This window comes from Chenopodium quinoa, unplaced genomic scaffold, assembly GCF_001683475.1.
Source record: "Chenopodium quinoa cultivar QQ74 unplaced genomic scaffold, ASM168347v1, whole genome shotgun sequence".
Lineage (NCBI taxonomy): Eukaryota > Viridiplantae > Streptophyta > Magnoliopsida > Caryophyllales > Amaranthaceae > Chenopodium > Chenopodium quinoa.
In genome coordinates, this window is record NW_018743783.1 from 333,719 (window position 1) to 349,701 (window position 15,983).

The window sequence follows — 15,983 nt, forward strand, 5'->3', positions numbered from 1 at the left end:
CATCATCTGTATCGGAACTGTCGGCCTGTTGATTCTTTTTGGCCGACTGCTTTTTTGAGGAAGTTTTCCCCGTAGATTTCTTGACATAAGTGTCAAGATCACCTTGCTCAGCTAAGCGGTCTAGGTACCGCATGAGACTGATGCAGTCATTGGTGTGATGACCAACGTCATCATGATAAGCACAAATTTTGTCTTGGTTCCGGTTGTTTGCAGAACCCTTCATGGGGACCGGCTTCTCAATTGAGAACCGTCCCTTTATTTCTTTTAGGATAAACTGGTTATCCTTGTTAAACACATACTTTGGGGAGTATGGTTTGAATTCTTTTTTTCTTTTTCTGGGCCGGCTGTTTAGAGGAATCAACCGCCCAGACCTCTTTTCTTTTCTCATCTTTGTTAGACGACTGTTTCTGTCGTCCTTCTCTTTTGTCGAACCTTTTCCCGTCCGACTGTTTTATCGTACACAGATCAGTCGCCTGTATATAGGCTTCTGCTTCAATCAAGGCCTCTTGAAGAGTCGCCACCCTTTTTCGAACTAAATCAAATTTGAAGGTAGACCCGTCTTTGAGACCTCTAAAAAAGTCAGTATAAGCTACCTCATCCGGTAACCCTTGAATCTGTATTCTCATCAGGTTGAACCGCCTGATGTAAGAACGAAGCCCCTCCTTCTCGCCCTGCTGAATTGTTCCCAAATCAAGGGTCGTTTTCTTCGCAGGGATGTTCATGGCGAAGTTGGAGGCAAATAAGTAAGCAAGCGTCCTGAAGCTGTTTACACAACCAGTCGGCAGGTTGCCGAACCATTGCTGTGCGATTCCCTTGAGAGTCGCTGGGAAACACTTGCACCAAGTGGGATCATCCAACCCTTGAAGGTACATCAGGTTGGTGAATGCCATCAGATGGTCTTCTGGGTTAGTAGTGCCGTCATAGGCGCCTACTAGTACATTTTTTACTTTGGCCGGCTGAGCGGCTTCAGTAATTTCCTTGGAGAAGGCCGACGGCTGTTCACCAAGTCTAAGCAACCGTAGCTGCCAGTCCATAGGTTGGACGTTTTTTGCTGCAGGTCCACCAAATGGAGGTGGCTGCATAAAATACTGTTGTTGCGGTACAAATGGTAAGTTTGGTACCGCCTGGGCACTATGAAAGCCGGACTGACGGGAGGTGCCGCCTGACTGACTCTCATGGTACGACTGAGTATGCCTCATCGAGGCATTTCGCAAACTGTCTTGAAAATTTGAAGTAGAAGCCGACTCTGACAATCGGTCACTCTTCTTCTGCTCTAGCAGTAGCCGAGCATCTGTGAACGTTTGCTTTGACCCGTCCGCCTGAATATGACGAACCGGTTTCCTATTTCCCGTAGGATAACGGAATTTTGTGAAATCAAGAGCAGGTGGCTCCCGCTTCTTGGATTTAGGATGAGGAGTCGCCTCTCGCCCTTGAACTGGCTTCCTCTTCAGTGAAGTGGAAGGTTTTTTGGCCGACTGCTCTTTGACTGAAGCAGGCGGCTTTTTGTTGATCAACTCTTGAATCTCTCCCTTGAAGTCCCTCATGAAGGTCATGAGTTCGTTCCTTGTGATGGGAGCAGACCCATCAGTCGGCTGTTGCCGAGCAGGCGGTGCGCCTGCTGGCTCGCTTCCTGTTTGAAGATGCTCCCGTTCCCTCCTTTCGGTATGACGGGTACATCGGGCCCTTAGGGTCCCGTCTGGAGCTGTATGAGTTTCCACTTCAAATTCACTTTCGGTGTCATGGTCCGACTGAACTTGAGGGTCGTTTAGGGGACGTCTCTCTTCAGGAGTCGGTACAGACTTGGATGCCATCTCTGAAGTACTCTCCCCACAGACGGCGCCAAATGTTTCGGGGTTTTCTGATGTCCTGCGGGAGAGTTACAATTCCGAGACTGGAACCGGACGCCTGTACCTGCAAAATAACGGAGACTCCTGAGAGCTCCGCCTCCAACGGACAAGTTAGTACCTGATTAAGGAGTAATTTTTACGGAAATTAAAGCAATAAGACCTCTCTAGGTGAGAGTGTTTAATGTTGGTAATCTGCTTTGTTAGCGAGATTAGCCGGTTATTAGTGTTCCGTAATGTTTCTGTTCTTCTCTGTTCTTCAGGTGAGATTAATTGCTTGATCAATTGCCTCTCAATTGCTCGATCCCTTTTAATGAGGATTAATTAAGTATTTATAGTCTTGAGAAGCGTGCCACTCTCTAGGTTTAGGGTAAACCTAGGGCTGACCGGGCCTCTAGACAGGATTGGGCCTTGTTGGCCGGTTTTCCCATTTGGCATGGGTGGACACGTGGCGTGCCTCGATTGGTCCGTAGAGGACGTATCTGTGATTGACACGTGGCAGGCTCCTATTGGCCTTCGTGAAGGACACGTGGCGGAACCTGGTTGGTCCACTTGTCAGACGGTGATTGGTGGATAAAAATCCCCTAATCAGCACCTACCGCCTGGAAACTTCAGACGGCAGGTAGTTGGGAAGAACTTGGAACGTAGACAACTTAAAAAAGTACTACTTCTAAGACTTGTAAATTTTTTGTTGTAAATAGAATTTATCAATGAAAAGATGCTTTATTTCTACATACTTATTGCTTTATGTACCGCTTGTACAATGTATAAATGGACTTGTAAAATCTTACGTATGCTCCTACATGAGTAGATGCAAGCTAAGTCCAAAAACTTGGCAGCTATTTATGAGGCCAATGGCCAAATAACCTTAAACCCAACGCCTGCTCCAACATGAGCTGGCAATCGGCGACACCCATCCGGATGAATTCGTCGAAGAGAGCATCTCCCATTTGGGTGGTACATTATTCTATAAACTTAAAAACATTTGAGACCCAGATAACCTAGAATACCGCTTGTTTTATACCAGACGGTATCTGGAATCTTGGTTGGATTTAATCTGTCCTTGCTCCAAAGCATTACAGACGGTGTTAGTAGAAGAATTAAGCTAAGCCAAAGCGTTAACAACTGAGGCGTTTTTCACTTAAAATAACCACACACGACCAAAGGCCGCCTGTTACTCAATGGTTAACAACGGCTAATTATTCCAAGGGATAATTATCAACCGGTTGACTTGAATGAACTAAATTGGAATTCAGACGCCTGTCTTTCCAACTTAGGATTAAATCCTGAAAATTAATACAGATGCGGTCAATGACCCTTTGACGCTGGAAATGCCTAGTGGACGACTGCCCGCTTGGGTCGGGATCAACACCAAGCGTACATCCGTCTAGGGGAAAATTAGCCGCATGCATTTGGTTACTTGACAAAAAATCCGCATGCATTCGGATACTTAACAAAAATTGCAAGAATTGAAAATTTGAAGCAAAATTTGACAAATACCGACACAGCCGGTAGAACATATCATTAAAAAAACCAACCAAGAGGCCGGGAGAGTAATTGTTAACCGGATCCACATCCGATGAAAAGAGACATAAAAATACACGGCACGCAGGCCGAAAATACAAGCAGCCGAATAACTAAGCCGGGGGTGAAGGGGCATCCTTTGTAGATGGGACAGGGGAAGAGGTCTCCTAGTCTTCCTTAAGATCCTCCTCTTCTCCTTCTAAGTCCGCCTCTTCCTCGACGGCTGCAGTTTCCTTCTTGACCCAGCCTTAGAATGGCTCTAGCTCCGGATGGTTTTCCTCCTTTGCCTGGATAGCAAGATCTGCATATTTGTAGGCAAGCTCCCAGGTGCTGTAATCCGCCTCTGGACTTAGGAGGGACCAGGCCATCCTCATGCGGTTCTTGCAGTCGTGCTCATTCTCCTCAATGAGTCGGCTCTTCTCAGCCTCCAACGTGGCCCTAAAATTTTTCTTAGAGGTGGCCCTTTCCTTCAACAGGCGGTCATTGTCTGATTTCAAAGAGGTGTTCTCCTTCTTGGTGTCCTCCAACGACTTGACAGCATCCTCTTTCTTTTTTAGCTCGAGCTCAGCGTTATCAGCTGCTGCCTGCAAATTGAAGATTTTTGTGTTGGCCTCATCGAGGGATTTTTGAAGCCGCTTGATAGATTCCGCCTGTTGTAAAAGCGCAGACTTAGTCTCAAGGTCATGAAGAATCATTTTGTACTGAGCAACATCCCCGTGTCGAGAGCGGCTCTTTTTGCCCGCCTTACCTCTTCCTGTTTCCGGGCATACGGCTTTTTCAGCCCCTCCACCCGCAACATCGTCTGTAGATTAAAAGTGCTAGATTGCAACCGGAAAATACTAAGAAGTTAGTAAAACTGGAAGTGAAACACTCATACCTCATACAACATGGCTAGGATGCGGTCAACATTGAACGTATGTATCCTCGGGATGGCCTCCTTGTCTTCCTTGGAGACGGCCTTTAGCTTGGCTCGGGAAAATTGTTGTACATCCGGCCATCGGGGAGACAAATCTGCAACGGAAAGAGATGTTAAGAAAGCAACATAACCGCCTCCAATAGATTGCCGGCTGCCAGAGGAACCGTCTAACTAAAGACGAGAATGTGACTTGACCCCCATGGGCCAGCCAAGCTCAAGGGAGTTGAAGGTTTCAGCATTACCTTGGAAAGGTGGCTGAGGATTCAAATCGCCTACAGCTCTAGGAGGCGGGACACCCGACGGCGCCGCAGCAACATCCGGCTGGGAGGAAAGGTCAACGCATAATTGTAGACTCTTTCCTCCAACGGACATTCGGGAAGCCGTTTGAGCAGACGAGGTCTTCCTAGTCTTATTGCCACAAGTCTCCTCCTCAGACCTTGGTCTAATGACCCTGGAGAGGTACCTAGGAGCCTTGTCTCCCTCTTTAAAAACAAGCCAGAAATTAGGCATAAAGCTGGGACCAGGCACAAACTTTACAAACGGTTTATCACCGTTTGTACATATAGAAATAAAGCAATAAATTGGAAGTTGGTTTAGGCGGTTAATACCTTGCTTTTAGCCGCCAATGCGGCTCTCTTCCTCTCTGCAATCTCCTCACGGATGTCTACGGCGGATTAGCAGGTGTTTTGTCAATAGGAAGCATGTTTAATGTGGTTTCTGCAAAAAAGAACCATCTGTCAGATTATCGAGCAAGAAAAAACACAAGTTACAAAAGATAGAGACGGCAAAGCATAGTCGGAAAAATAATCTACATACGTCTGTCAAATTGGGTGCTCAACCCACAGGCTGACAAAAACGCCTCATCCCTAAAAAACTCATGTTTAGGTACCCAGATTTTGGGTACACTAATTAATTCTCCGGTTGAGAGAGCGGTGTTTGTAAGTTCAAAATACCCCGCCTCTATTATTTTTTCATAATCCTCATCCGGGATTTGAGGTAACTTGCACTTCTTCCCCAACAGATCTGGTTTTCGGTTGTAAGTGCGAAGTTCAAAGTTTTCTCGCTTAGTGGGGGCAGAAACCAGGTAGAAGCGGTTTTTCCAGTCTGACTACTTAGACAGTTTGTCTAAGGTCATCAGGTATTTTGGGTAGGAAGTTAAAGTATACCATGCCCTCCACCCGCCTAGACTTCGGCTGAAATAGTGCATCTTGGAAAAGGCCTCCCAACTAGGAGTTTGGGGTTAACTGCCACACGCCTAGGCCATATCCTCTAAGGATAGCCTTTATTGCATTGTGAAGGGGGAAGCGGAGCCTAGCCAAAAATTTCGCCTCATAGCAGCCGAAATATTTATTGGCGTTAGGCTGGTCGTCATTCCAAGCTATGGTCCCCAGCTCAAGCAGCACCCGGATGGTATATCCTTCTCCTAGAGGACGCTTGAGTTTAACAGTCTCCAGGTGACTCTCCAGATTTTCCCTGTCTTTGGCTGAGATATGGATTTGAAGTGGATCCCCTTTGTTATTCCATGTTGGCCTCTCCTCTTCCTCACTATCCACATCCGGAGATAGAGAGTGGTTGGAGGCTACGGAGTTAGACCTAGAGGCGGATTCACTCCCGTCTCTCTCAGGGGCAATCACATCCGCCTCCTCCTAACCAGATATGGAGGCGGCCTCTTCCCCATCTCCTTTTTCGGACTCTAGAATCCCATTACTGGGAGTGCTAGGTGTGCCCATGGGGGATCCTCTTGCCATCTCAGCCTGTTCTGCCTCAGGTGGCATTTCTTCGGTGCTCTCCTCCCTATACTCCGGATCTACAACCGTCTTCTTAGTCCTAGCCATAGTGTCCTGCACAAACACGGAGACGGTCAGATAGGGAGATGAGCAAGAGTGATCCAGGCACCTAGAGGCGGCTCCCCCAGTTTTAGACTCAGCCGTTCTAGGGGACCAGCCGCCCAATAAACTATGGTGTGTCATATGTGCTATTGGTGAATCCATTAATGAAGTAAAATGTACACAAACGAAAATATATGAAAGAGTTGAGAAGAGGTGAAACGACCTATAAAATGAGCTGCAAAGTAGTCAAACGGTGACCGGTTGAACTGACAGGCGGAAACTGAACAATTGCTTGCTAGAAGGCTCAGATGGGTAACCGGTTACACCCTCTTGAAATGCCATAGCTTGCTTGAAGGGTACGTAGGCGATTCTAGAGAAGATAGCCGGATGTACCCCTTGGAAAAGGAATAACTGTTTGCCAACTATCCAGACGGTGTACCGGCTGTGAGTAGTGGAATGAAAGCAACTGCTTGCAAGGTATACAGGCGGTTAGCAGAGCGTATCTCTCTAAAGCAAGGAAGTCTCTTTCTTGGTTTTTGGAAATGTCCAAAAACGGAAGGGTAAAATTTATTTATAGAAGGGTAATTTAAGGGGCATCCCCGTAATTTCCCTGGAAGACGAACAGTTAAAAAGCCATTCTCCAGTTGCCGCCTGACAGGTGTCACAGGTTCCACGTGGCATGCCACGTGACACCCGTGAGGGGAAAATGTTTTGGGTATTTTTACCCAGGACACGTGGTTCAATGGGAAGGTGACAATTGTCACTTCAGGAGAGGTTCCCAGATAACCAATCCCCTGCTGACACATGGCATCTCTAATGATTAGGAAAAACGGTGGCCTTCATGGCCCATTCTTGAGATAGCCCACCATTCCTAGGTTACGGTAACCTAGAATGGCGGCACGTATTTCGAGACCCTATAAATAGGGAGATGTTCCCATCATGGGACACATTCAGAAATATTCACAAAAAACAGAGAAATCATTAATTGCAGATATTCTCTCGGAATCTAAGAAGATACTTTACTTTCCGCACTTTTTACAGATTCCATACACGTTTTAACTTGATCGTCGGAGGCGGAACTCCATCCAATCAGAGTTTCCGTTGTTTTGCAGGTACATGCGTCCAAAATCTATTCTTGGTGTTGTAACTCTTCCGAGGGACACAGAAAACCCCGAAACAAATGGTGAATGTCAAGTGGGAAATGAAAGTGCTTATGGAAGACATTAGGGCCAACAATGATATTTCTGCCAAGTCATTAAACTAGTTGATATGGTCTAGATATGGTATTCAAATGTACCAAAGCACTCTCTACAGAATGAGAACCAAGGCTCTGGTTGAGATCCATAGGGGACATGATGTATCCTACAGTTATTTGCCTAAAAATGTAGAAGCTATCAAAGTGATAAACCCTAACTCTACAGAAATATGTGCATGGTCTGCAGAAGATCATCTTGAGAGGCCTTTGTCATTCAAGCATTTTTATTTCCTTTAAAGCATGTGCGGATGGGTTGATGAGTGGTTGCAAAAGTCTAATAGGGGTAGATGGGGCACATCTTAAAGGGAATTATGGGGGTGTTTTATTATCTGCAATAGCTTTAGATGGGAATAATGAATTATTCCCTATAGCTTGGGCCATTGTACCTAGTGAAGACACTGAATCATGGAAGTTTTTTATATGGCATTTGAAGAACCTTGTGAAAGATAGTGGTACAGGTGACGAGTGGTGTATCATATCAGATAGGCAAAAGGTAAAATATTGTCATTTATGTACACTTAAATTGATTACGTCATGCACATAGCCTAACATATGTTGAATTTGCAAAATGTGTAGGGTATATAAATTGCCCTTATAGAACTATGGCTTAAATCTGGTAGAAGGTATTGTTGTAAGCATCTTGTCAAGAACTAGAAGTCTAAGCTCCTAGGCCCACTTATGTTCTCTCTTTTCTGGAAAGCATGTGGTGCATACAAACCATTTACATTTAGGAAGGCCATGGAGGCATTACAAAAGGCAAATCCTGATTCTCTCATTTGGTTGTCTAAGGTACAATTTAGTGTTCATAGTGATTTGTATAATGAACATGAATTTTATAGTGTATTTACTTAATTACTTAACAATGCATAAGGTGGGAGAACAAAGCACATGGTCCAAACATGCTTTTAATCAAGCAATCAAGTCAGATGTCAACAAGAGTAACTTTGTTGAGAGTTTTAATGCAACCCTAGGTGTGGCTAGGTGTAGACCAGTCCTCACATTATTGGAGGGTAAGTTAAGTAACAAGCTTTAGTGATTAATGTTGTTTATTTATAACACTACTTATATATGCATGAACCTAAATGCAGGGATAAGAAGGGTAATTATGGTGAGAATGGCAACAAGAAGAGAAGTTTGTCAAATTTGGGAAAGAAATGACATGTGCCTTAATATTATCAAGAGGCTACATGTGGTTGCACAAGAGTCTAGGACATGTCAATGCTTATTATCTGGTGAAGGAGAGTATGAAATTCTTGATGGCAAGTCTGTTCTACCAGTTAATCTGAATCAATGGACATGTGTGTGCAATGCTTGACAGTTATCTGGCATTCCATGCAAACATGCTATGAGGGCAATTTTACATTCCAAATTAGATCCACACAAGTTTGTCTCTGAGTGGTACTCTGTGAACAGGTACAAGTTAACATATGGAAATAACATAAAGTCAATTCCTGACTTAGATTAGTGGCCTGAAATGGGGTTACCAGATAGACCAGAAATTAATCCTCCAGGTATGAGAAGAGGAGTGGGAAGGCCAGCAAGAAATAGGAGAAGAGATCAAGATGAGCAAGTGAAGGGCAAAAGGTCAAAGACTGTCAAGTGTAGCAATTGTCAGTGCTATGGGCATAATTCTTAGACATGCCAGGATGGTCTAACTGGCAAACAGAAGGCATATTGGTGCCAAGTTGTGCAGTACAAAAGGAACCAGACTATGTTGTCTGATATATTTACATTTGTGCAACTTATATACTAGTTTTTATGGTGGCATTTTGATTTAGAATTCTTTTTTAGAAACAATTAATTTCAGTTATGGTGTTTTTTTTGGTAACAATTGAAACAATTTGGCTTATTTGAACTTTATATATAATATAGAGTAATTAATTCTTGATTATTTAGCCTACGTTGACATATATAGAAGGAAAAGTACAACTTAAAATGCAATATTACATATTGTTACTCTGCTAATTTGTCATACTAGCTAAACCATAATGGGAGAGCAGTTGCATCGCCTGAAGCCATGAGAGGAGTATAAGAATGGCGGAGAAGATGAATGGTTTCTCTTATTTAGGGTTATATAAAGAAGGGGAAATTATTTTGGAGGAAAAAGGATGGTTACAGATTGGAGGGAAAGTAAGAAGTAAGGGTGTAATAGTAATTGTATTACTTAAATTAACCATAGTTACTTATTATTCATAAAAGTGACTAATAATGGTCATTAATGCTATAATTAACTAAGTTACAGTATTATGTGGCTAATTTAGATAATTAAAAAGTTTTTGGCCACCAAAGATAATTAGCAAAACTTGATGACCACCAATGAGAATTTTCCTAAATTTATCAACAATTTGGATATCGCTCGGATACAAAACTAGTTATTTGGATATCGCTCGGATAGGTTGTTTGATGAGAGACATATTAACAGCCGAAGTAAAAAAGTGTAGAAAAAGAACAAAAAGAAGGTCAACTAAGTTGTAAACTTATAATACCATTGATAGAGTAATAGTCTCATAGACATATTACCGTTTATTATTAATATAACCGTTACAATTTAAAATAGCCGTTTGTGTGTTCAAAATGAACCAATTAAGAATCAGAAGCGCTGAAAAAGAGCCGTTGTATCTGTTTAGTGTATTTTGTCCTTGATGTTCATTCTCTCAAACTCTTTGTTTATCTGATTAAAAACCCTCACTACTCTTTCTCTCTCCTCCAACAAAACCACCATCTTCAGTTCCGACCACCTCTCCTTCTCTGCCGCTGCTATTTTTCGGTGTTGACGCAGTAAGTTAATTATTTATAATTTTATTGTTTTGATTTCGATTACTCAATTCAAGTTTTGTAGCTTCCAATTTGGGTCTGTTATTATATAGATTAAATCTCAAAATTAACTTGTCATTATACATTGATTCTGGTAGATTGTGCTAACGAAGTATATGATTTCAATTTGCTGTTTAGATAATTGGTAGAAAAACATTTAATTATACAAGTCTTCTAGAGATATATTCTGCATATCTGGAATTGATTTATGATGTAGGGAAATAGGGGTTACCACGATTGTCGTAATGGGTTATGATAAGTGATTTTTAGGAATGTTGCTACTTAAATTAATTGATGGGATATCAGAAGTGATAGAATGAGTATGATTACTAAATAAGTTTTAAGAAGTTGGGAAATCGGACTCATCGTTGCTACTGTCATAGTTGTATGATCAGATTTTCCAATATATGTCCCTACTTAACAACTTAAATTAATTAATTTATGGGATAAATAAATTAAGAGAATAAGTATGACTATAACTTAAGGTTAATGAAGTTGGACAGTGTAATCATCGCTGCTGTCGTAGTTGTTTATGATTAGATTTTCTGATATGTCGCTACTTAAATTTATTGATTGGATATATGAATTAATAGAATAAGTATGAATGTAATACAAGGCTTGAGTGATCATCATATACGAAGTATTACTGAAGAATTTGTTTTCGATTGATTTGAAAGGCAGAAACATTATGACAGTAAAGGGTACCTCAACACCATCAACACCAGGTGGGCTCAGAACGCCTGCATCAACACCTGGTGGACCTAGAACGCCTGCATCGACACCAGGTGGACCGAGAGCTGGTGCCAAGGAAGATAAAATCGTCGTGACTGTAAGGTTGAGGCCTTTAAGCAGACGGGAGCAGGCAGCTAAAGACCAAGTGGCTTGGGAATGTGTTGATGAACACACAATTGTTCATAAGCCTCCTGTTAATAATGATCGTTCTATGCAGCAATCTTCATTTACATTCGGTATTTATCCCTTTTATCCATGTATCAGATTCATATAACCAATTGTTTTTCGTTGACTTAGTCGAAAATTGTGTACCTTTTCAGACAAAGTCTTTGGTCCTGCCTCCATCACTGAGACTGTGTATGAGGATGGGGTGAAAAATGTGGCTTTGTCCTCTTTGATGGGTATCAATGGTAATGCATTATTACGAGTTGCATCGCGTTGATTGTTTTCAATTGTGTTTTTTTTGGTGGTGGTTTGTAAATTTGAATTTTGATTCTGTTTGCAGCAACTATATTTGCTTATGGACAGACAAGTAGTGGCAAGACGTATACAATGCGAGGAATCACAGAAAAAGCAGTAACAGATATTTACAACCACATAATGAATGTAAGATATTTGGTTATATCATGTACAAGTTCAGTTTAAGATTAGTATGTTTCTAGCTGTTGATATGCTTTAAAACTAAACACTTGCTCCATGAATAATACAGACCCCGGAAAGAGAGTTCACTATTAGGATTTCTGGATTAGAAATCTATAACGAAAATGTCAGGGATCTTCTGAATTCTGAGTCTGGTCGCAACCTTAAGCTATTGGATGATCCAGAAGTATGTGTTCACTATAACAAAACTAGTTCATTACAAGTGAATCATAGCATGATGATTGCTAAAATATACGTATTATTCTTATTCTGTTTTTGTTTTCTCTGCAGAAAGGTACTGTTGTTGAGAAGCTAGTAGAAGAAACTGCTACTGATGACCGGCATCTCAGACACTTGATTAGCATATGCGAGGGTAAGAGAACTGTACAAAAAAGCTTGTGTCAGCTTGATATTTTACTAATAATCTTACCATAAAGACCACTTTTTTTCTTCTTTTTTGCTCAGCTCAAAGACAAGTGGGTGAAACTGCACTTAATGATAATAGTTCGCGATCTCACCAAATTATTAGGCTGGTTAGTTTTAAGAACCCATTTTTGGCTCTGACTGGATTTTACTGTCAGATTCTTACTAATTACATGCCTAACAATGCAGACAATACAAAGTACACAGCGTGAAAAATCAGGCTGCATCCGATCCTTCATTGCAAGCCTGGTAAATACCCTACATGGTATTTATTGTTATGACATTCTTCAGTAATGTTCACTGTTGTAGTCTTATGAATTTCTTTTTGCTTTTGCAGAATTTTGTCGACCTTGCTGGAAGTGAGAGGGCTGCACAAACACATGCTGATGGTGCCAGACTCAGGGAAGGCTGTCATATTAATCTGAGCCTGATGACTCTGACAACTGTGATTCGGAAGCTTAGGTAAAGGGGTTTTCCCTCCATATGCATTTAGTTGGTTCTTTCTTGCGCAGAATGGTACATTAGTGTGCCAAATTATGTCCTCCATTCCTGATTTTTGCTCTAGTAAAATTGCTTCTTAAACATAGTAACAGTTGTAAAACTATCCTGGCAATTCGGCCATCAGGGGACTCTAGGATAGGGTGCCAGGTAATTGATCTACTGCTGATATTGCTTGGCATTCATATTGCTATGCAGTGCTGGAGCAAAGCGAGCTGGTCACATACCTTACCGTGACTCTAAGCTTACCAGAATATTACAACACTCTCTTGGTGGGAATGCTCGTACTGCTATCATTTGTACATTAAGTCCAGCAACGAGTCATGCTGAGCAGACAAGGAATACCTTATATTTTGCTACTCGAGCTAAGGAGGTGACCAACAATGCTCAAGTGAACATGGTATGGATGAAAAAATGGCTTAAATATTTATGAACCAATATAAATCATATATCCATGTACATTTGACTATCTTGACTTCGTTGGACAAAGGCTAATTAATGTATCCTATTTTATTTTCAGGTTGTCTCTGATAAGCAATTAGTGAAACAGTTGCAGAAGGAGGTAGCCAGACTAGAAGCAGAGTTACGTGTCCCTGATGCATCAGACAAGGACCAGAAGATTCACCAGGTGAACTATTCTTTCTGCTCATTGGGATGCTTAAGGCATTGGGTGCTGATGAATTGTTGTCTAAATGATTTTTCTTCTTACATTCTAGATGGAAAAGGAGATTGAAGAGTTGAGACGTCAAAGAGATCTTGCCTTATCCGAAGTAGAAGAGCTTCGACAAAAGGTGCAGGAGGAAAAGGTTATCAGTTGCATTCAACTTTATCTTTGCATCCTTCTCCACCCTCCCCCCTCTCTGTCTAATCCAGCTATTCATTTTTTCTTTTCCTAACTATTATCTGATGACTATATCAGGTTATTGGTCCCTATGAATCACCTCGACCAGTTGTAAAATGTCTTTCCTTCTCTGGTACATTGCCTTTTAACTTAAACGGGAAGCAACAGGGATATCAGACACAAAATAAAATTATCAGGCAATCCATGAGGAAGTCATCTACTGCTCCATTCACCCTCATGCACGAAATTAGGAAACTTGAGCAACTGCAGGAGCAGCTTGGAGATGAAGCCAATCGAGCTCTAGAAGTGCTGCAAAAAGAGGTTGCTTGTCATAGGCTAGGTAATCAAGATGCCGCTGAGACAATTGCTAAGCTGCAGGCAGAGATAAGGGAAATGCGTACTGTTAGGCCAGATCTCATGGTGGATGAGGCTGGAGCAGTTGTTGCCACAAATAAAAGTGTGAGCGCTAACCTGAAGGAAGAAATTACAAGACTTCATACTCAAGGGAGTACAATAGCTGATCTTGAAGAGCAGCTTGAAAATGTACAAAAGTCTATAGACAAACTAGTACTGTCTCTTCCAAATAACGACGAACCTAATGGTGAAGTAACTCAGAACTCAAAATCCCAATCGAAAAAGAAAAAGCTGCTTCCTTTAAGTTCAAGCAATGGTGCCAACAGGCAGAATCTCTTACGATCTCCATGCTCCCCTTTGTCTGCTGCTGACCAAGTTGTGGAGACTGACATTGAAAATAGGAATCCAGTAAATGATAACATTGTTGTTACTGAAGCTGCACAAGGTGTCGAGAAAGGAACACCAACGAAAACTGAAGGAGCTGTCAGTGATGTTTCATCTAAGGAAGGTTCAGGATACAGAAGATCGAGTTCAGTTAACATGAAGAAAATGAAACAGATGTTTCAGAATGCAGCAGAAGAGAATGTGAGAAACATAAGAGCTTATGTTACAGAACTGAAAGAACGTGTCGCAAAGCTGCAATATCAGAAGCAGTTGCTTGTTTGCCAGGTAGTACCAATACTCCTTCCATATAGCGTTACTGTAAACAGATCTTATTGTAATGTGCATTTATTATAATTAACTTATTTTAAAAAAAATAATTAATTCACCAGGTGCTTGAGTTGGAAGCAAATGAAGCAGCTGGTTATGATATTGAGAATGATGAAGAAGATTACGAGGAAAATGAACCTGAGGTTTCATGGCAAGTAACTTTCAAGGAGCAAAGACAGCAAATAATTGAACTATGGGATGTTTGTTATGTTTCCATCATTCACAGAACTCAATTCTATCTGCTATTTAAAGGAGACCCAGCTGACCAAATTTACTTCGAAGTTGAGCTTAGGCGGTTAACTTGGTTGCAGCAGCACTTGGCAGAAATCGGAGATGCAAGTCCAGCTCATTGTGGACCTGGTGGAGATGAACCCACAGTTTCTATTTCTTCCAGGTACTTTCTTAACCAACTTCTGCTTACATCTTTATATCTACACAATCTTATCTCTATTCACTATAAGTAATGTCAGAAGTTAATTATGACCGCCTTTTCAATTCCTATCCATAATGTAGTATCAAAGCACTGAAGCGCGAAAGGGAATTCCTTGCAAGGAGGGTAAGCTCACGCCTAAGTGCTGAGGAAAGAGAAGCATTGTACATAAAATGGGGCGTCTCACTTGAAGGAAAACATAGGAGGTTGCAATTTGTGAGTAAGCTTTGGACTAATCCCCATGACTCGCTTCATGTACATGAAAGCGCGGAGATTGTGGCTAAGCTTGTTGGATTTTGCGAAAGTGGAAAGGCAGCAAGGGAAATGTTTGAGCTAAACTTTGCACTCCCAAGTGATAAAAGACCATGGATGGCAGGCTGGAATCAAATCTCCAACCTGCTTTTGTGAGAGATTTGAGAGGTTTTATATATTTGTTTGTAAGTACAACAAATCATATCTTTTGTAAATGTACTTAAAGAAGTTTTGGAGTTCTCTCCACGACTTGTTCAATTCTTTCATTCTTTTTTTGGTTATTGAGATAACTGTTACTGCTATGTAGCCAGTTTTGGAATTGCCATTTTGCAAAATAAAAAAGGATTTGTTCTTAAATTGTGTCTTTTATTCCTTAATCTTAAGATATAAAAGCACTTGGTAACAACTTTTTAGTGTTTCACCTCTCAACTAGGATGAGAATGTTGGGTTATTCTCCCCAAATCACAATTAATTAAGTAATATTATTATTGTAAGAAAAAGAAGAAGAGTATGTTAGATATTATGGAAGTTTGTGGGCTTTTTATATTTTTGGAGGAGTAAATTTGTGATGATGATTTTAGTTTGGAAGGAGGAGTGCAAATTATATAAAAAAATTGACTTTTTATTATTTGGATAATGTTCTTTTTAGAGCAACCTTAACCATGAATAAATAAAATTGTTTAGGTTACTATATAAATAAATTAATGTAACAAAAAGTAGGTGATGGTGAATAGTGGGGTGGAAAATCAAACCATTTATGAAAATTGTTTGTCTATAATAAAACTGCATGTTGTTAGTGTCACCAATTTACTATTATGAAAAAGTAAATTGGTGACACTGACATCATGCAGCAGCTCGCCACGTGTCGTCATGCATGCCGTTAGATCTGCAGGTTATTAACGTTACAATATTTGTAATGTT

At 41.2% G+C, this 15,983-nt stretch overlaps 1 protein-coding gene across 1 annotated transcript; it reads left to right on the plus strand.

Annotated features, from left to right (window-relative positions):
• Nucleotides 1-9,974: 9,974 nt before the first annotated feature.
• Nucleotides 9,975-15,425, plus strand: LOC110684795 (kinesin-like protein NACK1). The gene is made up of 15 exons (XM_021861227.1): nt 9,975-10,146; nt 10,860-11,150; nt 11,235-11,324; nt 11,420-11,520; nt 11,624-11,740; nt 11,845-11,926; nt 12,019-12,086; nt 12,166-12,225; nt 12,314-12,438; nt 12,673-12,874; nt 12,995-13,102; nt 13,191-13,280; nt 13,394-14,338; nt 14,443-14,774; nt 14,894-15,425. Exons 2-15 carry the CDS (start codon nt 10,871-10,873, stop codon nt 15,216-15,218), a joined length of 2,925 nt encoding a protein of 974 aa, XP_021716919.1. The 5' UTR covers nt 9,975-10,146; nt 10,860-10,870; the 3' UTR covers nt 15,219-15,425.
• Nucleotides 15,426-15,983: the final 558 nt, after the last annotated feature.